Source organism: Hyperolius riggenbachi, chromosome 7 (genome assembly GCF_040937935.1).
Source record: "Hyperolius riggenbachi isolate aHypRig1 chromosome 7, aHypRig1.pri, whole genome shotgun sequence".
NCBI classification, from domain to species: domain Eukaryota; kingdom Metazoa; phylum Chordata; class Amphibia; order Anura; family Hyperoliidae; genus Hyperolius; species Hyperolius riggenbachi.
In genome coordinates, this window is record NC_090652.1 from 139,012,896 (window position 1) to 139,037,866 (window position 24,971).

A 24,971-nucleotide genomic window follows, 5' to 3' on the forward strand; every position below is an offset into this window, starting at 1 on the left:
AAAACACTCAATTTCAGTGGGGGCGAATAATTTTGAACACAACTGTATGTAAGTGTTAGCTTACCCTCATTGAAGTTGCAAACAAGTAGTGACGCTCAAAGCAAGGCATTCACTGAGCACAATAAAAGAGGACATGTTTTGTCTATCGATTTTTCAGATCAGTATATGTGCCAATCAGTCCACCCAACAAAGTGAAAAGTGACTCTCCAATGCACACTGCTACTGCATTTTCCGCATTTGCATCTGTCTCTTTTTTTGTCCCTTTCCTGTACGGTTAACATATTATCCTTCTTTCAAATGGCACATTCCCCCCCCCCCCCCCCCCCCCAATAAGCACAGTTGCAGCCGGAGAAAAGTCCTCTCTGTTGGTATTATATTCACACACAAAAAAAAACACTGTAGTAGTATTAGTATTATTACACTTCCAGTGCATGATCAATATGGTGCTCCCAGCATTCAGAATAGTTGAAGGCTCATCAACAATCACAAAGGTTAGGGCAAAGTCTTATCAGTCGAGAGTATTGTCAGGTCACTTCTCTCCCATCACAAATGATGTTGACTGATCCAGACATGAAATTCTCATCTGGCCAGCCGGGAAGGGCTAAGTAACCATCTGGAGTCATTCCATGAAGCAAGCAAACAAATGCCTCTAAGTGTAAACTGTTTAATAGTGCCAAATAGTAAAATCCAATAAAATCAAAGATAAAAACAGTCACATATGGGGACCCGTGGCCAAGAGTACTCCAATACAGAATAGATAGAGTTGAGCTGTCACCCTAAACATAAAAACCAAAAAAAAGAGACAAAAGAAGCCCAAATGGTGCAGTATATCACACTCAATAGATGAAATAAGAAATAGTATACATAGGGTAGGTTGCAATGAGTCAACCAACCACTGCAGGCAGGTGAAGATCAATAAACCCCGCTCCACTCGGGGGTCCCGGTGAGCTGGAGATGGTCGCACCTGTCCAGGAAAAAAGGATCCTAGAGACCCGTAGACGGGGTCCAAGCAGTGGCGTTCCTATCATTGGGCGCAGGGGGGGCGTGGCGCACCGGGTGATTGACAGGCAAGGGGGTGTTGCCAAGCCCCCCTGGCCCCTACATCGGCAGAGCAGGAAGGAGGGGAAGAAGCGCTAGAAGTAGGGGCAGCGGGGACAGCGGCGGGGAGGGGGGCCAGAACCCCCCCCCCTCCCTCCCCTAGGACCCCTCCCGCCCCTAGGACCCCTCCTTCATCTCTCTTCCCCTCCAGAATAGCGGCGTCGATGCAGCACTGTGGGTGGGCGGAGGATTACTCACCTTCTAACTTCCGCGTTCCAAGCGCTGGAACGCAGCGTCCCCTTGTCACAGGTTTCCACCTTCAATGCTGCCCACTGTGCTTCCTGATTGGCAGAAGCACAGTGGGCAGCATTAAAGGTGGAGACCTGTGACGAGGGGACGCTGCATTCCAGCACTTGGAACACGGAAGTTAGAAGGTGAGTAATCCTCCGCCCGCTCACACTGCCACATCGCCGCCGCTATTCTGAAGGGGGAGAGAGCTGAAGGAGGGGACCCAGGTGAGGGAGGGGGCTGTCCCCTACCCCTCCTTCTAGCCCCTCCTTCAGCAACTATGCTGGCTACACTAAGGGCACTATGCTAATGGGGGCAACTATGCTGGCTACACTGGGGGCAACTATGCTGGCTACACTGGGGGCACTATGCTAATGGGGGCAACTATGCTGGCTACACTGGGGGCACTATGCTAATGGGGGCAACTATGCTGGCTACACTGGGGGCAACTTTGCTGGCTACACTGGGGGCACTATGCTAATGGGGGCAACTATGCTGGCTACAATGGGGGCACTATGCTAATGGAGGCAACTATGCTGGGTACACTGGGGGCACTATGCTAATGGGGGCAACTATGCTGGCTACACTGGGGGCACTATGCTAATGGGGGCAACTATGCTGGCTACACTGGGGGCACTATGCTAATGGGGGCAACTATGTTGGCTACACTGGGGGCACTATGCTAATGGGGGCTACTATGCTGGCTACACTGGGGCAACTATGCTGGCTACACTGGGGGCACTATGCTAATGGGGGCAACTATGCTGGGTACACTGGGGGCACTATGCTAATGGGGGCAACTATGCTGGCTACACTGGGGGCACTATGCTAATGGGGGCAACTATGCTAGCTACACTGGGGGCACTATGCTAATGGGGGCAACTATGCTGGCTACACTGGGGGCACTATGCTAATGGGGGCAACTTTGCTGGCTACACGGGGGCAACTTTGCTAATGGGGCAACTATGCTGGCTACACTGGGGGCGACTATGATAGCTACCTATACTGGGGCAACTATGCTATCTATACTGGGGAGAGGCAACTATAATAGTTACCTATACTGGGGGCAACTATAGTAGCTAGCTATACTGGGGGAAACTTTATTACATATACTGGGGCAACTATATTACCTATACTGGGGGCACCTACACCAGGCATTACCTGCCGTGGCATGCGTAGTTTGCCGCACTTGCTTTTTTTTTTTGGGTAGGGGGGTGTCTTATAATACCCAGCACCGGGTGTCAAATGCCCTACGTATGCCACTGGGTCCAAGGGTATCCCCTACCCTGAGACAGGGGTGGGGTATTAAGTGCACATACAGGATGAAAAGGCATCCAAACGATAATAAAATGAATTAAAATCTATAAAATAAGGTTTGAGGTGGCTTACCACAATGGAGACAAATTCACGCTATGTTCAGAGCCAGAAATAGGCGCTCTAAGTTTCAGTCTCCTTTGTTTTCCAGTACTGCCTGTCTGCTTTGGCTATTGTAAATAAAGTCTTGTGGCTGCAATATCCATTTAAATTTTTATTTTGAGGAATGTTTTACTGAAGCTTAATTGCTTGGTTTTCTGTGGCTATGGTGAGGATCAGAGACAAAAAGTTTGGCAGGGATTTTTTGTCCTCTACGTCCTCCAAGAGACACAAAAACGTTATTGGATGATTCATCCCAGCAGTGTTCTCCCAATTCTGATATGTTAGTTTTGCATTTAAAGCAAACCTGACAGCCAATTTCACTGAGAGGAAAACATGTTGACAGTAAGGCCTCAATCCACTTTCTACTAGCAATTTCAGCTTGTAGCGATTACGGTACATTTTGATGTTAAAGAATCACAAAATGCAATCATTGAACTTCCTTGGCGGTATGGACGAGCTCAGCTCGTCCATAACCACCGCAGGGCACCGCTCAGGTGGGCCGATTTTCATAATTTCTTTTTGGGGGGGGGGGGGGGGTCGCTGCCGATGAGTCGCTACCTGCCGCGTAACAGGCCCCCCACCACCGAGACCCCGTGCGCAGCCTGGTTAATCATTGCCAGGCAGCGCTGAGGGGTGGTTCGGGACTCCCTGTGACGTCACGACGTTGATGACATCATTCCGTTCGGCGCCATGGCGACGGGGAAAGCCCTAAAGGAAATCCCGTTCAGAATGGGATTTCCGGATGGGCTTGATCGCCGGCGGTGATCGGAGGGGTGGGAGGGATGCCGCAGGGACGGGGGAAACATGTAGCTAGCACCAGGCTAGCTACAAGATTTTTAAAAATTCAAAAAATACTGCTGCGCAGCCACCCTGGCGCCATCAATAGAACGCCAGGGTGGTTAAAAATCCCTTTCCTGTGCAGTGAAAAATCACAGGAAAATCACTTTGCAAAACGCTAGTGATTTTTTTTCTAGCGTTTTGCGATTCCCAGTGTGAATGGGGTCCTAGAGCCCAGAGAAGAGTCACATGATCTGATAAGCAGTAACAGGAACCTGAAGGGGGGAGAAAGGGGCGGGACCTTTACAGTGGCATAGCTACAAAGCTATGGGCCCCTGTACGAGTTTTAAATTGGGCCTTCTCCAAGCACTCTATACATAACAATTGATACAGCGCACCAAAATCTGCCAAGGACAACCAGTGTTAGCGGTGCAAGAAGGGGATAAGTTCGGTAATGATTACTACTATTCAAATCCCATATAAGTGATTATTACCAGCACATGACCAATAGAGAGCTAATGCTGCAGTTGCGGGAGGGCACTACGGAGTCCCTCTGGCCCAAGGGCCCCAGTGCAGTCGAGACCTCTGCAACCCCTATTGCTACGCCAGTGGACCTTCACCAACCCCTGTGACAGTCCTTTAAGAAATGACATGATGTATAGATGAATAATCTACAGATATTTGAGATATAAAAGTGTTTTAGTTAAAACACAAGTGAAGTGAGAGGGATATGTAGGCTGACATGTATGTCCTTTCAAACAATGTGCATTGCTTGGCTGTCCTGCAGATCCTCTGCCTCTAATACATTTAGCCATAGACTCTGAACAAGCATGCAGATCGGATGTTTCTGACTGAAGTTTGACTGGATTAGCTGCATGCTTATTTCAGGTGTGTGATTCAGGCACTATTGATGCATGAAAGATCAGCAGGACTGCCAGGCAACTGGTATTGTTTAATAGGAAATAAATATGTCAACCTCCATATCAGGGCTGTGGAGTCAGTACAAAAGTCATCTGACTCCTCCGTTTATGAAACCACCGACCCTGACTCGAGGTTCCCAAAATTACTCTGACTCCTCAACTCCGACTCCTTAGTCTAATTTTTACAAAGGTTGTGGCTTTGGTTCAAAAATCATCCGACTCCGACTCCTCAGTTTATTGAAACCACCGTCTCCAACTCCCGGTACCCAAAATTGCTCCGACCAATTCTCCCCATATCCCTCTCATTTCGGAGGTCCTTTAAAAGTAAATGTCTCCCCAAAATCTAGTTATGATAGATAATGGTTTTCTTTTGCTTGGTCTGTCTATATGTCCGTCTTTATAATAATTGTGCGACAGTAGAAATTTGAATAATCTGTCTTCATATATCTTACACAATGCCTTCATTCACTCCCTGGCTTTTAATAGATCACTTATCTTAATGCTGCTGTATTAACGACAATCACAAATGATATTAAGTGACTTTTTTAACTGCTTGTCATTTTACTGACAATTTACTATGGTGATGAAAGTGCATTCAATATGATAAATTGGCTGCACAAATTGAATGGATTATTTGATCATATGGCCAGGGTTTTGAGGATTTTATAAGAAATAGAGTGAAAACCTTCATACCTACTTATATACACACACACACACACACACACACACACACACACACACACACACACACACACACACACACACACGCTGTATACACACACACACACACGCTGTATACACACACACACACGCTGTATACACACACACACACGCTGTATACACACACACACACACGCTGTATACACACACACACACACACACTCTGTATACACACACACACACACACTGTATACACACACACACACACACACACACACACACACACTGTATACACACACACACACACACACACACACACACACACACACACACTGTATACACACACACGCACTGTATACACACACACACACACACACACACACACACACTGTATACACACACACACACTGTATACACACACACACACTGTATACACACACACTGTATACACACACACACTGTATATACACACACACACACTATATATATACACACACACTATATACACTATATACACACACTATAGATACACACACACACACACACACTATATATACACACACACACACACTATATATACACACACACTATATACACGCACGCACGCACACACACACACACACACACACGTATTGATCTGCTAGTTCTTCTGTCTCATTAAAGTCCCAGTAAGTATATGATATTGTAAGGCAGCAATAACCTGAATGAAATAGCATCCAGTTTATTACCTGCCTTAAATTTTTCTTCTGACTTTTACACTGCCTAACAGATAATAATGCTATAAAAGTGTTGGTTCTAAATTCATACCCAACATTTTTTTAATGAAAACTGTAAAAGGATTAAATATTTTAAAGCAAAGAGATTAAAATATGTAATTCACTTACTGATAGCATGGGACTAACTTCTGCCGACGTCAGGTGAATTGGGCGCAGAGATCAGTATGTGTCTAATACACACCTGCACAAAAAATAGGTAATTGGATACCTAGGCAGTGAGGTGGCCATCCGATGCGGTAGTAGGTAATATGTGGCTATGGAAGTAGACCATCATTACTAGGTAGTGAAGGAATATAAGTTACGAGCAGTTCTGTAAACATTCGACTGCAATAGTGGTTGTTCTGTGGGCCGGAGGGGGAGGTTAGTGTTAAGCATTCATGTGGGGGCGGGGTGGTAGTTTTAGGCACTAGGTGGGGAGGGTGCTAGTAAGAATGAGTGCTGGGTAAAATATCATAGTAGCATAGTAAAATATCAGTTTTGTAAATTGCCGGTACACGCACACTGTTGTAAGATACAACCGTAACCAGCACCTGAAAATTGTTCAGTGGCTAAAAGTAGTCCAGAAGCCTCAGAACTCCGGTTTCATAGACACAAAATGGTTGAAAAATTATTGCTTAGGAGGCAGTGGTGGACTTACCGGTACCTCCCATAAGCAGACACAACAAACTGTGTATTCACAAAAGGGATATTTATTGGTATACTCCAAAAGTGGATCGCACTTTTGGAGTATCCACTTTTATCGATCCACTTTTGGAGTATACCAATAAATATCCCTTTTGTGAATACACAGTTTGTTGTGTCTGCTTATGGGAGGTAAGTCCACCACTGCCTCCTAAGCAATAATTTTTAAACTTTTAAATACTGCTTTTATTCTTTTGGCGCCTCTGTTCTCAAATATAACACGTTTATATTCACCCTTGGTGGAGGGGGATACCCCTTCTTGTCTTCAAGTCTACAGAGAGCGACTTCTTAATCCTGAGTGGGGACAGGCTAATCTCCTCACCTGCCTATACAGTGGTTGCCTGGAGGTAACCCTGGTTTGTGAGTATTCAATTTATACTCGTTCCAATTTTCCATTTGCCTTTACATACTACACCATATTGGGCTCTCGGTTCTTCTCTTTCACAAAATGGTTGAAGATTTCCATGCTATAAAGATAGCCATATACAGGTTGATAATGCTAAAATTCACTCTTCAACCGGAAATCACTTGGGTAGTTGTGATCAGCCTAGAACGATTTTGGGTTAGCAGGGGCAAGAGATACTGAGAATGCACCAAGACTTTTGAGGTCTCCTGGAGTAGAAAGGATAGTGTAAGTGGTAACTCCCAGACCTGAAACTTGTAAGCTAGGTACAAGGCAGTGCGATAGAGAGAAGTCTTTGTTTAAAGGGGCACTGTGTAATTCTTTACTTTCCATGTAGTACGAACCTCTTGCCAACAGGTTTTGGACCAGTCCATTCTACGTTTGCGGGTCATTTGTAAGTTGAGCATTCATAAGTCAGGGATTACCTGTATTTGTTTTCTGCAGGTGCATTGTAAATTATCAGTTAACTATTTTCCTACAAGTGTTGTCCATAGTAATGATTTTAGGGCATTGTAGAGACGTGTTTGTACAGGAAAGCAGAAAGGGGTACATGTATTTTCACCATTGCTAATTTTTATTTTTTCTTTACCCAGCTCTCCTCGATCTCCCTGTCCAACCATCCAAGGAAGTGGTGGGCTTTGGGCACAGCTCTACATCCTCAGCTCAACATCTGCCCTTCAGATTCTATGAACAATCCCGGCGCGTTGGAAGTGACGTCACAGTTCAGCGCTCTGTCTTTGCATCAGTTGACAAAGTACCAGGTGAGGGGAAGTAGCTGTATGGTAGTTACGCTCAACTGCCATGAAATCATGTAACAAGTGTTAAAAGAAACCTGGAATGAGAGCAATAGGGAGGCAGTCATATTTATTCCCTTTAAACCATTTGAGTCCCATCTATGGAACAAGTATGCCACCAAAAGAGCTATAGAGAAAATGGAACACCTGATGTGCACACTGTTAGTGTTTCAAAGCATTAATCCTTTGAGGACCGGCTGCTTAACCCCCCCTTAAAGTGACCCAGTGATGAATAAAACCCCTTTTTTACTTACCTGGGGCTTCCTCCAGCCCAGAAGCACGGATGCATTCCTCGCCGTCCTCCTGCGGTCCTCCGCTAAGCCGCAATCTGCTCCGGTAAGCGGCTGTGTGACGTCAGCAGGGGGCCTTCTGCGCATGTGCAGGCCTTCTGCGCAATCGCAGAAGGCCCCGGCTGACGTCACTCAGACTGGCCCAGATTGAGCCGTCTACCGGGGTTTTGTTGCGGCTACATGGAGTATTAAAGGCGGACCACGGGAGACACGTGAGGATGGCGAAGTACGCATCCATGCTTCTGGAGCTGGAGGAAGCCCCGGGTAAGTAAAAAAAAAAAAGGGGTTTTATTCATCTCTGGGTCACTATAAGGACCAGGCCATTTTACATCTGGAGGGGTCAGGCAGGCGGATCCCCAGTATGGCTGGGTAGGTATGGTGTCCCCTGTGTGGCCAGTAGAGATGGGCCGAACCTCCGATTTTCGGTTTGCGAACCTTTGCGGAAGGTTCGGTTCACGGAAAAGTTCATGAACCGCAATAGACTTCAATGGGGATGCAAACTTTGAAAAATAGAAAAAATTATTCTGGCCACAAAAGTGATGGAAAAGATGTTTCAAGGGGTCTAACACCTGGAGGAGGACATGGTGGAGTGGGATACATGCCCAAAGTCCCGGGTAAAAATCTGGATGTGACGCAAAGCAGCGTTTTAAGGGCAGAAATGACATTGAATGCTAAATTGCAGGCCTAACGTGCTTTCAAACATCTTGCATGTGTATACATCAATCAGGGAGTGTAATTAGAGTTCTGCTTCACACTGACACACCAAACTCACTGTGTAACGCACCGCAAACAGCTGTTTGCGTAGTGACGGCCGTGCTGGACTGGTGCGCACCGTGGCGAGAGTGTAGGCCGTGGCGGTTTTCAAGCCCATATGGTCGCGGGGCTGTGGTAGCTCAATGATAGAACAGTGACTGTCCAGCTGATCAAATTTGGTCTGACCACAATGAAGCAACGACCTTATTATCTTTTGTGCGCCACCCCCACCCGAGACTTAAATAGCCAGCGGTCATTGCTTCATTGTGATACGCAAGCCCCTTCACCGCGGCAAGGTAATGATCACGAAGGGGGATGGGCACATGTACATGACTTTTGTTTTTTTGTTGCAGCCGCCCACAGTGCAGCCAGAAAAATTAGGCAGGCATGTACACGCACCAGAAAAATTAGTGTAGCGGCCGCTGCTAGCAGCGACCTTAAAAATTCAGGAATCCGCCTAGAGTCCTGGACCCTGTTGGTGGTGGCGGAGAAGGCAAGTGGCTTGCAGGCAGAGATGCTGTGTGTGGGGACTGACTTAGTCTTCGGTCATGCAGTAGCCCTCCATGATCCATTCCTCATTCATTTTGATAAAGGTCAGGTACTGAACACTGTCGTGACTTGGGCGACTTCTCTTCTCAGTGACAATGCCTCCAGCTGCACTGAAGGTCCTTTCTGACAGGACGCTTGCGGCAGGGCAAGAGAGAAGTTGTATGGCAAATTGGGACAGCTCTGGCCACAGGTCAAGCTTGCGCAACCAGTAGTCCAAGGAATCAACGTCGCTGCTCGCATCCACACATCCTACATCCACACTCAAGGCCAGGTAGTTGGCTACTTGCTGGTCCAGGCGTTGGTGGAGGGTGGATCCGGAAGGACTATGGCGAGGAGTTGGACTAAAGAATGTCCGCATGTCCGGCATCACCCTGAGATCGCTGGAGCATCCTGTCCTTGCCTGCGTGGACTTGGGAGGAGGAGGGTTACTGCCATTGGTACCTTGATTGCGTTGTGCAGCCACATCACCCTTAAACGCATTGTAAAACCTCATCGACAGCTTGTTCTGCAAGTGCTGCATCCTTTCCGCCTTCTGTTGAGTTGGTAACAGGTCCGCCACTTTGTGCCTGTACTGAGGGTCTAGTAGCGTGGCCTCCCAGTACAGGTCATTCGCCTTGAGTTTTTTGATACGGGGGTCCCTCAACAGGCTGGACAACATGAAAGAGGCCATCTACACAAAGCTGGATGCAGACGTACTCTCCATCTCCTCTTGCTCTTCCTCAGTGACGGCACGCAACTCCTCTTCCTCCCCCCTGCCACGAACAATACCACGGGAACGTGGAGCAGCAGAAGCCCCCTGTGACGACGGCTGCCGCGGTTGTTCTTCTTCCGCCGCCTCTTCCTCCTCCACAGAAACACCTTCCTCATCATCAGAGTCTGACTCCTCTCCTTCCCCACACGACTCCTCTTCTTCTTCCTCCTCCTCCTCCCCCCCTCTGTGCTGCCGCAGGTGTTGTGGAAACATTGGGTTCGGATGTAAATCGCTCCCATGACTCCTGCTGCCGTAACTGTTCTCGTTCACGCTCCTCCACAGCTGTATCCACCACTCTACGCACGGCACGCTCCAGGAAGTAGGTGTAGGGGATCAAGTCGCTGATGGTGCCCTCAGCGCGACTCACTAGTTTGGTCACCTCCTCAAAAGGCTCCATGACCCTGCATGCATTTCGCATCAGTGTCCAGTTGTTGGGCCACAACATCCCCATCTTCCCAGATTGTGTCCTTGTACTGTAATGATACAGGTACTGGGTGACGGCTTTCTCCTGGTCTAGCAGGCGAGAGAACATCAGCAGGGTGGAATTCCAGCGAGTTGGGCTATCGGAAATCAGGCGTCTCACCGGCAAGTTGTTTCTACGCTGAATGTCCGCAAAGCGTGCCATGGGCTTGTAAGAGTACCTGAAATGCCCACACAACTTCCTGGCCTGCTTCAGGACGTCCTCTAAGCCTGAGTACTTAGACACAAATCTTTGCACGACCAGATTCAGCACATGTGCCATGCAGGGTACGTGTGTCAGCTTTCCCAAATTCAACGCAGAAATGAGATTGCTGCCGTTGTCACACACCACGTTGCCGATCTTAAGCTTGTGCGGGGTCAGCCATTGCTCCACCTGTTTGTTAAGAGCAGCCAGGAGAGCTGCTCCAGTGTGACTCTCCGCTTTCAGGCAAGACATGTCTAACACTGCGTGACACCATCGTACCTGGCATGCAGCATAGGCCCTGGGGTGCGGGGGCTGTGTAGCTGGAGAGGAGATCATGGCACCAGCCGAGGAGGAGGAGGATGACGACAGCGAAGAGTTGGTAGCAGGCGGAGAGGAGGTGACTGGAGGCCTGCCTGCAAGCCGAGTAGGTGTGACAAGTCGGTCCGCTGCGCAGCCACGTACTCCCTGCTTGCTGCCATCGGTCACCAGGTTGACCTAATGGGCTGTGTACGTAATGTAGCGGCCCTGCCCGTGCTTGGCAAACCAGGCATCCGTGGTCAGGTGGACCCTTGACCCAATGCTCTTCGCAATAGATGACACCACTTGCCTCTCAGCTGCACGGTGCAGTTTGGGTATGGCCTTTCGTGAAAAATAAGTGCGGCCTGGTATCTTCCACTGCGGTGTCCCAATGGCCACAAATTTATGGAAAGCCTCTGACTCCACCAGCTTGTATGGTAATAGCTGGAGAGCTAATAGTTCTGCCACGCCAGCTGTCAGACGCCGGGCAAGAGGGTGACTGGCAGACATTTGCCTCTTACGCTCAAATACTTCCTTTATGGACAGCTGGGTACTGCTGTGGGCAGAGGAGAAGGAACCACCCAAGGGAAGAGGCGGTGTGAAGGAGGTTGGCTGTGAAGGTGCAAGGGAGAAAGCGGATGAAGACGAAGCACCTGAAGGAGGAAGAGGAGGAGGGTGGCTTGTCTTTTGGGTGCTGCTTTTCCTCAGGTGTTCTTGCCATAGCTGTTTGTGCCTTCTCTCCAGGTGCCTTCGTAAGGCACTTGTCCCTACGTGAGAGTTGGCCTTTCCACGGCTCAATTTTTGCTGGCAGAGAGAACATATGGCTTTGCTCCGATCTGAGACACACATGTTAAAAAATTTCCAAACCGCTGAGCCCCCCTGGGGTGATGGCGCTACGGTGGCATCAGCAGCTGACGTTGAGGGGCATGTTGGCTAGCTGTCCATAGCTGGCGATACATGGCACCGGACACTGCCCCCAGCTGTTTCTGAAGACGAGCTCCCTCTGCTTCTATCATTGAGTCGTCTCCTCCTACTCCTCTCTTACTCCCCCTCTGAACTGTCCCCCTGGTCATCTCCTCTACTGGGAACATACGTGGCATCCGTATAATCGTCATCATAATCCTCCTGCCCAGCTTCGCTTTCCTCAGACACCTCCTCAACTGCACCAACTTCAGGTGGTTCATCATGCCCCTCCTCACGTTACGTCCATACTATCGCCACCTAACTCAGACGTATGAGGTGGTGTACGTGCGCCTTCTTCTTGTTGTTGCAGTAGTGGCTGGGAATCAGTGATTTCACCACCACCACCACCAAATAACTCCTGCGAAGTGTCAAATTCAGCGGATGTGGTGCTTGTTGTAACGCCGGTGGCTGCGGGAGATGAGGTGTTCTGTGTTAAAAACCCAAGCACGTCCTCACAATTGTGGGAAGCGATGGCACGTGTCTTCTTCTGAGCACTGTATTTTGGGACAGGTCCGCACGAAATCACAGCAACACCACCTCGCACAGACCTGCCGGTGCCTGGTGGCCTTCCTCTGGGTCTGCCTCTACCTCTTCCTCTACCTGGTTTATCCATTTTGTCCATCTCGGGGGGATGCTAGGTATATGCAGTGAGGTAGGTTCACTCAACACAACAGGTAGTTATATGCAGTGAGGTGGGTTCACTGAACAGTAAAGGTACTTAGATGCAGTGAGGTGAGTTCACTGAACACAACAGGTAGTTAGATGCAGTGAGGTGGGTTCATTGAACAGTAAAGGTACTTAGATGCAGTGAGGTGGGTTCACTCAACACAACAGGTAGTTAGATGCAGTGAGGTAGGTTCACTGAACAGTAAAGGTACTTAGATGCAGTGAGGTGGGTTCACTCAACACAACAGGTAGTTATATGCAGTGAGGTGGGTTCATTGAACAGTAAAGGTACTTAGATGCAGTGAGGTGGGTTCACTGAACAGTAAAGGTACTTAGATGCAGTGAGGTGGGTTCACTGAACAGTAAAGGTACTTAGATGCAGTGAGGTGGGTTCACTCAACACAACAGGTAGTTAGATGCAGTGAGGTGGGTTCACTGAACAGTAAAGGTACTTAGATGCAGTGAGGTGGGTTCATTCAACACAACAGGTAGTTAGATGCAGTGAGCTGGGTTCACTGAACAGTAAAGGTACTTAGATGCAGTGAGGTGGGTTTACTCAACACAACAGGTAGTTAGATGCAGTGAGCTGGATTCACTCAACACAAAGCTAGGTATATGCAGTGATGAGGTGGGTTAAGTAAACACAGGTACTGGGTATATGCAGTACTGGGTAGTACAATGTGCAGCTCCCTGCCACACACACAGGTAGTCACTGAATGTGCTGGGCTGCTGGCAGTGGCGCACACACTATGAATTAGCAAGGCTGTGCATGCAACAAAAGTGTCAGTTTGACACACAGAAAAAAAAAAAGTACAGGATGAACTCTGAAATGAGCTGTTGAGGGGTGCTATAAAAGAAATAATAATCAGCCAGGAGCAAGCTAAGCAGCCAAGAACCTATCTAATCTGTCCCTAGAAGAACAAGTCTGCAGCAGCTGTCCCTAGTCTGTCTCTAGCAGGCACATGAGTGAGGCTAATGGCCGCCGGAGCCTGCCTTATATAAGGGGGGGTGGGGCTCCAGGGCTTAGTGTAGCCTGAATGGCTACAATGTGCCTGCTGACTGTGATGCAGAGGGTCAAAGTTGACCCTCATAGTGGATTATGGGGCGAATCGAACTTCCGCAAAAGTTCGCCTGGTCCAGGCGAACGCGAACCACCGATGTTCGCCTGAAACTGTTCGCCAGCGAACCGTTCGGCCCATCTCTAGTGGCCAGGTGTCCCCGTATAGGCTGCAGCCTTTACTCACCTCCCAGGCTCCAGCAATGAGCAGCTGTAGACCCCTCCGCTATTGCCGGCATCCTCGCTCGCACTAACGTTAAGTTCCAGGTCACGGCTTGATGACGTCATCAAGCCGGGACCCTACACTTGCGTCAGAGCGAGCGGGGATGCTGGCCAGAACGGAGGGGAGCGCCGATCGCCAGGGGAACATTAGGAAGGTGAGTGGATCCTCTTCTTCCCCCACCTACCACCGCAGCTCTAACAGTGATCACTACGATCCGCCGGCGATCATAGTGATTACATGATCAAGAGCCGATCGTGATGGTTCCTGATCACTGAGGGGAGATGTCAGCTATCATATGACAGCTTAATCTCCCCTCTTGGGTGCGCACGATCGAGTCAGGAGCTGAAACGGCAGGCGGCGTAAATCCTTCACCGCATCAGACTTGGACAGCCACAAGTGCGGCGTAGGATTTACATTCGGCGGTCCCCAAAAGGTTAAAGGAAGATCATCACTATATATAATATATCAATATATTTTTGGCGGGAGACGAACGTATAATTCCACCCTTGTTGAGAAATAAGCAGTTCTTTCAGTTCTACTTCACAAGTGGTTAAGATTAATGACACATAGTATTTGAAATCACTTACCTTGTATATTTGGATTCAAATCCTAAGCTAATATACACTGCTCATGCAGACTGAGTCAAACATGGGAGGTCCTTAATCTTTCAAACATGGGAGGTTCAGAGCGTCCAGTAAGTCACACTCTGTTTGTGCTGTTGTGGAAAATAAACACCACATTTTGCTACTCTGTGCGCTGAATTACTCATTCCTGTAGAATAGGAATACCCCTGGGCTATCGGAGCAGCACAGATTCCAGACTTGGGCTTACAGTCAGTTTTGGAAATTCATAATTGGTTGCAAACTAAAACTGAGGGTTTTTTTTTTTTTATAAAATTAAGTTGCAAAAATATTTGTGCAGTACTGGTACATGTCTATAGCAAATCTGTAGAGTGATGTTTCGCTTTAAAAATGCCATCCTCCATATCCCTTTTACTCCAGGGCCCATATGCAATTCACGTTTTCTCCTGAGTTTTCTCCTAGGAGGTAATTTTTCATCTTTGATTTAAAATAACTTTTTAGCTTTTTGCAATAGAAAAACTACCAAAAAGTAAGTGAAAAGTACTGACAACATTATTTTGATTATTTGTTTATTTGCTGGCGGTGTAAAAGGCATTTTATTTACAAGTTGTGAAAATATCACCTGGGAAAAAGCTCAGGGAAAATTGCATATGGCCCGAGGTTTCCTTCAGATGTTATGGGTGAACAAAAGTCTCCCGCCTCCTGCAAATGCACAGACTAAGCTTATGCAGTTCTCTTCTCATATACACAGGTGCTGAGGACTGCATGCAATAGAGACATCCGTTCCACATAAAAGCAACACGTGTTTGCAGGTCCATAGTCCATCTCCTAATAGGGGATTCTTAGGGTTTTCTTTATTTTTAAAAGCACAAATTGAATGGTAATTGCTTAGTCAAACTGACAAAATAGTGTGCAAGGGAGTAGGGAGGCTGGCACGCATGTTTGTAATATTGAGACCCCCCCCATGTGATGCGATGGACTAATCCAAAACCTTTCAGAGTATTCCTACCTATTGTATTTAAAAACATGGTAGAAAAATAATTTATTGTACAATTTACATCTTGCAAATATGCATTTTAAAGCTTACAATTTATTTTCCTGATAGTTGTCCTTTAGTAGTAAAAACAAAACAAAAAAAAAACAACAAAAAAAAAATGCATTCCCTCAAACTTCTGGAGGCACCCTCGTCTGTATTTTATTTAGATTGAAAGGGCAATTATATTTTATTGGGGCGGTCTTTCACTGGAACAGTGTTGATGCATATATTTCATGTGACACCATCTGTTCCGCCCCCCCCCCCCCCCGCCACGGATATATTCTTACTTTTTTTCTATTTTTAAGCATTGTATTTTTTATAGTTCATCTTTACTGTCCACTCATGCGTTAATATAGCGAGACCAGAACAGACAGGAAATAGTTGATATAATTACATCATCAAGAACTGCTGGCAGGTCTCCAGATATGTGGTGAAAGATGACCTCGTGGTGTCTGACTTTTTTTCTCCTCAGCTTTTCTAGGGAAATTAAAACACGTGACAGAAAATGCACCTATTTTGTATGTCTGGTATTAGAATTCCAAATTGCAAAACCATTGTATTACTAAATTATCTCACAAGGTCATCACACTGATCTAGTGATAGACAAAACAGCTGATGTGTCTGGGGGGAGAAATATCCACAGAATGCAGACATATAACCCTGTTTTTGGTAAGCTTTAAATTGCTCTGGCACTAACTTCCGAGAACAGTCACTGCAGCACACAAACAGTTTTTATTAGTGTATTAAATTCTGAATAGTAATAAAACCCTGGGGGAAGCTGGATAAAAATAGAAAGTCTAATCTGAGAAATATACTCTGCATCCGAGGCTGTGGAACATTTGCAGCTGATTTGTAAAAACAGAGTAAATGAAAAGAATGACTGTTGTACGGAGATAAATTTGTAGGCTTCCACTTTTGATCGCCTTATAGATTCCGGACTCTCTGGGTTCAGTAAATTCAGTTATAGGGTAGAGAGAGCTCCATTATTTAAGCTATTGTGCTGTATTAACTAGTAACGCAGGCAAGTCAAGTAAGTGGTTCAGGTTACCTTTCTGATGAATGACTGACAGCCTGAAACATCCTGCTTGGCTGTAATAATAATAAACCTATACAATAATTTCCATGTGTCTCTGTGTCCCCTGTCCCTTTGTCCATGCATTTTCACTACTGCGCATGTGTAGCACGCAAGCGGCCGTTGGGGACAGCAGAAGGACGGGGCAGGCGACCATTGGTGCGCGTGGCGGTGAGCGCGGTCGTGCGCCCTTAAGAAGGGGGTCGTGTCACAGTCATAGGGTGGGCTATATACCTACCCTATACAATAATTTCCCTTCGTCTCTGCATCCCCTGTCCCTGTGTCCGTGCATGTGTAGCATGTGGGTAGACGTTGGGACAGCAGGAGTATGGGACCTGGGGGCGTGCGGCCATTGGTGCGCATGGCGGGGAGCATGGGTGGGTGTGCATGTGGCATGGAACGCACCCATGCGCCCTTGGGAAGTGGATCGCGTCACAGCTCTAGCGCCCATTTTTTAATGGGCAGGCTAAATACCTAGTCAATAATAAAATACTTGCAAACATTGCACAATAAATGTGATAATCACATGACCAGCTGAGCTTTAGTTTTTGGGGTCTTTTTGTTTGTTTTTTATTTTTGGCGGACAGGTTTGTTTGTTTTTTTACATGGAATGTTTTTTAGAAATAATTTTGCAATAAGTATTGGTGAGCAAAATAAGTAAGGAAAATACTTGCTGCATCAGTTCATCCGCCCTCATTTCCTCTTCAGCAATCTCCATACTCCTGCTAACTCCTACAATCCCCCTACCCCCCTGCACATAAGTCAGTCTGAAGCCATGCCACTTTTTGAAAACTGACATCCATGACAGTCTGTTAGGCAGTGGAGAACATTGCTTCAGCTTGCAGAGCAACCACTCCCTTCCTTACATGCCAATGTGACTGAATGGAGGTTCAGATTGACTCTCTCTGAACATGCTGTGTTTGAGGTAGTTGAGGACAGGGCAGTTTCTTGGCACAGGCTAAACAGGCATAGGCATGGATGCATTATAGTACCCAGGGCACCATTGTACTGCTCCACATTTGTAAATAATGAGCCGTGGCGCCATCCCAAGGCAGGAGCTCTACCTCCTGCTACTAACGTGAAAGTCTGTGGGCAGCGCACAACACTTGGATTGGAAGTGCCACCCCTCCACTTCCTTACTTGGCTGTGCAGCTGATACTTTGAATGTGTCTCTGTGGCGCATAGCTACTCCTTCCTGCTGCTCCACCAGAGTTCACTGCTAGTCGGGCCATTTTTACTTACCCAGAACTGCTGACATGGTTGCTTTAGCAGCCCGGCCAGCACTGAAAGCTACTCCTGCCTGCTGCCTCACCAGTTTTCAGTGCTGGCCGGCAGGGCTGTGGAGTCCGAGTCGTGGAGTCGGGGCAATTTTGGGTGCCTGGAGTCGGGGCAATTTTAGATGCCTGGAGTCGGGAAAAAATGCTCCGACTCCTAATGAATTTAAACTATAATTAAAATAGAAAATATGATAACATTTTCTATTTCTCAGATAATAGTCATCATAAATAATTTATACATACAGGAATAGCTGTGCTTAGTGCACAAAAATGAAATAAACCAATCAAAATTAGTTACTTGTGCTGCTTCAATAAAGCATTCCCCGTATTTTTAAAGTCAGATATACACATCTGATTGTGACTGTATATATGATGTGTACACAGGAATCTCTTATATATACTAAATAACATGTATGCTGTAAGTATAAAGCCTGATGTGTAGCCGTGTCACTAATAGAGATGGTCAATGAGATGGAAATAATTCTGCGTTGATTCTGATTTATGCAAATGGATGCACTCTCTTTGCTCATGAAATCAAATAATTTGATATGTTGTTAAAATTTGGTTTGGGGACTACGAATTAAATGGTACCTGAGAAGGATGAAAAGAAAAGTTTTATACATACCTGGGGCTTCTTTCAGCCCCCTTCAGGCTAATCAGTCTCTCGCTGTCCACCTCCACCACCTGGATCTTCTGCTATGAGTCCTGGTAATTCAGCCAGTCAGTGCAGTCCGGCCGCATGCCGCTTCCACAGCCAGGAGTGTTCTGCACCTGCACAATAGTGCTGCGCAGGTGTAGTACGCTCCCGGGCGGCGGAGTGTGTGCATGCGCACTACGCCAGACTGGCTCAAGTACCTGGACTCATAGTAGAAGATCCAGATGGCGGAGGAGGACAGCGAGGGACTGATTATGATTAGCCTGAAGGGGGCTGGAACTTTAATTTCATCTGTCTCAGGTTTACTTTGTTACACAGTAGTACTATACTCTACATATGCACTCCTCACAGAGCTGCAGGGAATCCACTGAGAATGTTGTGCACATTGAACACAGAGGTGTTGTCTATCACCCATAAACCTGGTTCAGATTGTGCATGAAGAATGTGTAATAGAGGAAGAGTCTCCTTATTCCCCTGCAGAGTACCTGCACATCACTCTTACATGTACCCACAGTTACATTGCCTAGGGCCTGATAGTTGTTCTTTGTTCCGGCCTGTACCTTTTACAAGTACTCTTACCAAGGACTAGTTTTAGTCTATGACTAAAGGAATAAATATGGCAGTCTCCATATCCTTCTCACTTCAGTTGTCTTTTAAAATTCCTAAGCGTTGGCAGTTAAGAGACGAATTTCATGTTACATACTTTCAATCAACAAAATTGTAATATGCAAATTAGAGGAGTCGAAGTCTGTGGAATCCTAAACTTCGGAGTCGGTGTATTTTTGTACCGACTCCACAGCCCTTCTGGCCGGGCTGCTAAAGCCACCATGTCAGCAGTTCTGAGTAAGTAAAAATGGCCCGACTAGCAGCGAACTCTGGTGGAGCAGCAGGAAGGAGTAGCTATGTCTCCGAAACACATTCAAATGATCCTACTTTGTTCAAGGTTTGTGTATGGAATGCTTGCTAGTGTGTAACCATAGAGGATTTTTTGTATTCTGGTTTAGTGTGGAGAAATTATTATGTAGTCTGGGTTTCTCTGGTGATAATTTTGCTCCATTCTGTGGTGGAATATTGCTCATCCTGTGGTTTGATCTCCCTCCTTCACCATTTGTGGGAACTTTAATGATGAATTTAATTCCTTTCTGATGACTTGTTCACTTCATTTCTTTAAATCAGCCACTCTGTGCCAGCCGAGAGGGACAGCGTGCCAGTTCAGTTTTCCTAGGAAGCCAGCAGCCTGCTCTTCCCTGCTCACATCCTAATGCAAACACGGTTTGATGTATGCAGAGATTGCTTGTGCTGTGCTGCGTTCATGTTAATGCTATTATTTATTTTTGGATGGAAATGCTGGACAAAGGCTTTGTTTTGATTTGATGGCTGAAATAAGTACACACAAAGCTCAGACTTCTTGGAGCCATTCATTTTTTCTTCTTACCACAGGCAGGTTCCAGAAGGGATTCTGTGCAGCACAGAGCATATATTGAAGAACACACAAATATTTTACACTGTTGCCATTTGTTTAAACGTCCTTCAATAAACAAGTTCAGCCTTTGGAGTCATACTTTTAAACTGTTTATTAATAATAATTGAAAAAAAAAGTCTTATGCCGTAATCGGAGTTGAAGGACTACTATCGTGAAAAATGGTAAAACTTAAAATACAGCTGAATAGGAAGTACATTTCTCCCAGAGTGAAATGCACAATACATTACTTTTCTCCTATACTGCTGTTGCTTACAGTAAGCAGTAAAAATCTGTCCGGTATTAGACTTGTCCATCTCCTCATGGGAGATTCTCAGTATTTCCTTTATTTTTTTTTTGCAATAGTACTCTCTGTAAAGGATCTATACAAAGGTGCCAGCCAGCATTGCTACATACTTGCACACTATTTTGGTAGTTGGACTGAGATACTGCCATTTAGGAAGTGCTTATGAAAAGAAAGAAAACCCTGAGAATCCCCTATGAGGAGATGGACTAGTCCAAAACCTGTCAGATCTGTACGGTTTTTATAGTCTATTCGAAGTGACAATGACATAGTAAAAAATATACAGTGCATTTTTACTCTGTAACAAATGTACATTTAATACAAAAACATAGACTACACATGCTTTTTATACTTGATAATTTTTCACAATAGTGGTCCTTTAATTAGAAGTTAAGACTACGGTAGCTCGATGTTCAAGAATCACTTGGGCTCTCTAAAAATACTCTTTTGCAAACTGTTGATTCATTTTGGTGGTAAATCAGAGCAAATTTTACCTACCTTGCAGCATCTTTTCTGATTCTGTAAACTGGGTTGGGCAAAGCTTTTCTACCCATTCGCAGAAATCAGTAAGTAAGGATTGGTGAGACCTAAAATGATCTTGTACGGCCACACAAACCTATGATTGGATAAATAAAGTGACCTATGACAGTTGACTTTGTAACGTGGGATATGGCATACAAGTTGCAGTGTACGTAATGGGTCAATACAATAGCCATTATTGTTTGAACATTCCAAGATGTACCTATATTTTATAATGATTATACTGGTGTTGTGACCACCTAGGTATTATCTTTTCCCACTTTTCTTGCTGGATAGTGTACTGGTTAAAGAACAAGCGACACCCATGCTAACCTAGAAATAAAAAACACATATATAAGTAGATAAATACTACTTCTACTTACATAACAGATGTATTGTGCTATCCACGTAATGATTCCTGTGAATTTTATAAAGGAAAAGCAGAGAATCCTACTCTAGGCAGTGGCCATCTTGCCAAGCTAATGCTAACATCATATCCTCCCTGACTCTTGTTTTCCCCCCCTCCCTTCTCTTGTTCATTGTGTATTCATTAGCTGCCCTCCTCCCAGAGTTTTTTTTTATTTACACATTCAATCACTGAGTCACCTCAGCCTTGCTTGTAAACACAAGTGATCAGCTAGGCAGGGAAATAAATGGAAGAGGAGGAATATAGTATAAATAAAAAGAACTCCCAGCATTCAAAAGAACTCCCAGCATTCAACTTTTTGGCACTGTTTGGCACTAGGGCCAGTGCTCCTAAAGTATGTGATAACTCCAAACCATAACAGCAGAAAAAGTTTTGCAAGTTTTAAATGCAGGATTAGCATCTTTATCACTTAATACACTCAGACCAGTTGCTGTTGAAGTTTGATTTTTATGGTGACAGTACCGCTTTAAGGGCTCTGCCTTGACATGGGAGACCAGGGTTCTAATCCTGGCTAGGGTCAGTACCTAATCAGTAAGAAGTGCTTGGGCACCCTTAGTGGCTGCAGCTCTTGAGCCCTTTGAGTCCAACAGTAGAAAATTGCTATACAAATGTTAGGATTAAACCAGCCAAACTTAACCTATACTGAGGGGCAGTGGCGTAGCAATAGAATATGCAGAGCTTGCAATCGCACCGGGGCCCCTGGACCAGAGGGGCCCATCAGGGGCCCTCCTTTAACCATCTTATTAGCTATTAATTAGTGCTATACTGGTAATGAACAACTCTATATGTGCATTGAATAGTAGTTGACTGTTTCCTAACTTTGATTATACCTCTCTGATATTGAAATTGTCCTTGGTAGGTTTTGGGCTTAATATGCATGTAAGACTAGCACTGGGGCCCCAAGCTCCTCAGCTACGCCACTGCCGAGGGGGTTTTTGCCTCTTATCCTGGGCACCCATCCAAGTGTTTTTCCTTTTCTCTGGGTACCAGCAGCTGTGGCTTCTGTTCTGAACTCCTTCAACCTTAAGGAGTCGATTTCAGCCATCATTCGATCGATTGACTGGTCGATTTCAGCCATCATTCGATCGATCAGAAATCGATTCTTTCAAATCTATCAATCGATCGATTTGTGGCCGATTTCGATCGATTTCGATGGGTTTTATCTATCTGACAGGATGGAAGATCTAGGTCGATCTGCTGCTGGCAGCAGATCGATGACCCATAGAGTCATTCTGAAATCTATTGGAAATCTGTTCCTAGTGTGTGGCACACATCAGATAGATTCCTGTCAGATTCGACTTGACAGGCATCTGACAGAAATCTATCTGATGGTCAAATCTGCTGCAAATCTATAAGTGTATGACCACCTTAAAGCCCAATCTACACAATACGTTTCTTTGTACGATTCGATTACGATTCTATTTACGATCCGATTAAATCCGATCGGGATTTATGACATTACAGAAAAGCGGACAGAAACAGCCTACAGTAGTTGGCTCACTCGGGGCTACTATTCAGCAAACGAGAGCGTACACTAGCCCTACCATTTATATGAAATGCCTTGTGCTTCTTATTGCTCCTGGTAACTGGTAGATACTAAAAGAACCGTAATTTAATTCTATCAGTACAGTGTGAAAAATAAATAAAAATAATAAAATCGTGGGATTACTGCAGTCATAGGAGAATAATGGGGAGTGGAGCAGAAGTATGCATGTAGTTGGGAATAGTTAGCACGGTAATATCATGGTAATGGTATTTCTACTCTGCGACCGCCTAACGCAGGAGAGTGGCCGCAGAGTGGCTTCCTTATTCCTCGATCACACACGGCGCGTGATCTTGCGATGCACAAGATTTTACAGGAGCTCACACTCGTTCACACTCGTTCTAGCTTCCATAAATAAACAGAGTGGGGCTCCGTGGTCATACTGCCAACAGCAATTGCGGCTGGCAGGCTGTTCGAAATTTAAAAAATGTTATTTTGATTTTGTACAGTGCAGCGCTGTACAGGGGACAGCTCTGTCACTGAGCTGTCCCCAGGAGAGGCACACAATCAAGTCCCTCTCATAGGCTGATGCCTCTAAAGGCTCATACACAAGCCAAACGGATCGCTCAAGTCCAGTCTTATCAGCCGAACGACAGACTGTACACGCGCCCGATTTGACGTCCAAACGACTGGTCGTTTGCGAAAATCCGACGTCTGTATGTACCTTAAGAGTAGTGCTGGATCTCGGAGGGAAGGGGTGGAGGGAGTAATAAACTGTTAAAGCTGCAGCGTGCTGGTGCTAAATTGTAAAAAAAAATCCCCTGGTCACTTGGGGGGTGTAAGCCTGTGGTCCTCAAAAGGTTAAAATCCTTGCAATGCCTGAATGTAAATATGCTGACCAAAAGGTATACACAAAATGTAGATTAAGTACATTCAGTGTAGAGATTACTGGTACATAATGGTTTGACTGTCAATATATACAAATGTAGAACTGCAAGCTTTAGCAAACCGTGCAGTTATCTACTAGTGACTCCACACAAAAGCATAATAGTCAGAAATTTCTATATGTTGAAATCCTATCACTTAACGTGACCACAGACAGCGTTGCATTTTTCTATAATTAGTCTCATTATAAACACTTTCCTGTACTTATGCATATACCAGCACTGCCTCTGTATTTACCCCACAGAAAAGTATAGTGTCAGATAGGAAGACATCAGCCTTCTGCCTGAGGGTGCGGAGCCCCATCAGGAAACGCTATCTAACGGTTTAATAAGATTGTGCGAGCGGTGGCAGTAGCTGAAGCAAGCGCTGTGCCCAAAGCCCAGCTGCCAAAAGCCACGGGCGAGGATCCTGGGGTGTATTTTCCTAATGTGAACTGAGCTGCCATCCGTGGAATGTATCAGCTGTTCGTTTTGTTACGAATCGGCTGCCATCTCATCAAGTAGACTTTTCTGTAGGGCGGAAATACAAAGCTGGCTATTGGAAAATTGCCTAATACGCAAGTACCCCCTTTTTATACAATTTTTTTTCTAATTCTAACCTTGTGATCACTGTGATTGGCTGACAGTAATCATAGGGTAAGGAGCCAATTAAACTGGCTCCTGATTGCTACAGTTAAGACACCTGTCATTAGACAACTGAGTTAGTGACAGTTTATCCACTTGATCTCAGCAGAAGCGTGTGAAGCAGGTATAGTTACCGTAAATCTATGCTATGTCGGAATTAAGGAATACCCAGACAGCTCATGGTGACCAATAACCACATGGAACATATAAAGACCAGAAAGCCTTTTATCAAAAAGCATAGCTAAATGTAATTTTGCCTTCTTAAAACAGAAGGTATTTGCAATAAATTAGCTTGTGGTTTCCCACAATGCATCACTCCTGAATATGCAGATCATCTCTTTATGCCCTCAAAAGTAAGGCTGCATGTCCAGAACTGCTGTCCAGATTAAACATCCTTAAACACAGCATAGATTTAACTAAACGCAGCCCCAAGTTGGTTAATTAATTTAAAGCATGAGGGCACGTTTGGAAAGCATTTGTATACAATTATAAAGTACTTTTCCCACATACATATGTACATGGGTGACATGGCGTCCCTCACAGCAGAAGGTACTTTGTAAACACTGGATTCCATGAATGAGGATTTCCTGAGGTAATGCAGACAGCAGAAAATGATGATTACCC

At 45.7% G+C, this 24,971-nt stretch overlaps 1 protein-coding gene across 3 annotated transcripts in view; it reads left to right on the plus strand.

The window, feature by feature from the left end:
• CLEC16A (C-type lectin domain containing 16A) overlaps nucleotides 1-24,971 on the plus strand; it is a 369,068-nt gene that overhangs the window by 277,726 nt on the left and 66,371 nt on the right. For all 3 annotated transcript variants that reach the window (XM_068244692.1, XM_068244690.1, XM_068244691.1), the window contains exon 21: nucleotides 7,553-7,720. In XM_068244692.1, coding sequence (XP_068100793.1) covers nucleotides 7,553-7,720 — 168 coding nt within the window. The remainder of the gene's footprint in view (nucleotides 1-7,552; nucleotides 7,721-24,971) is intronic.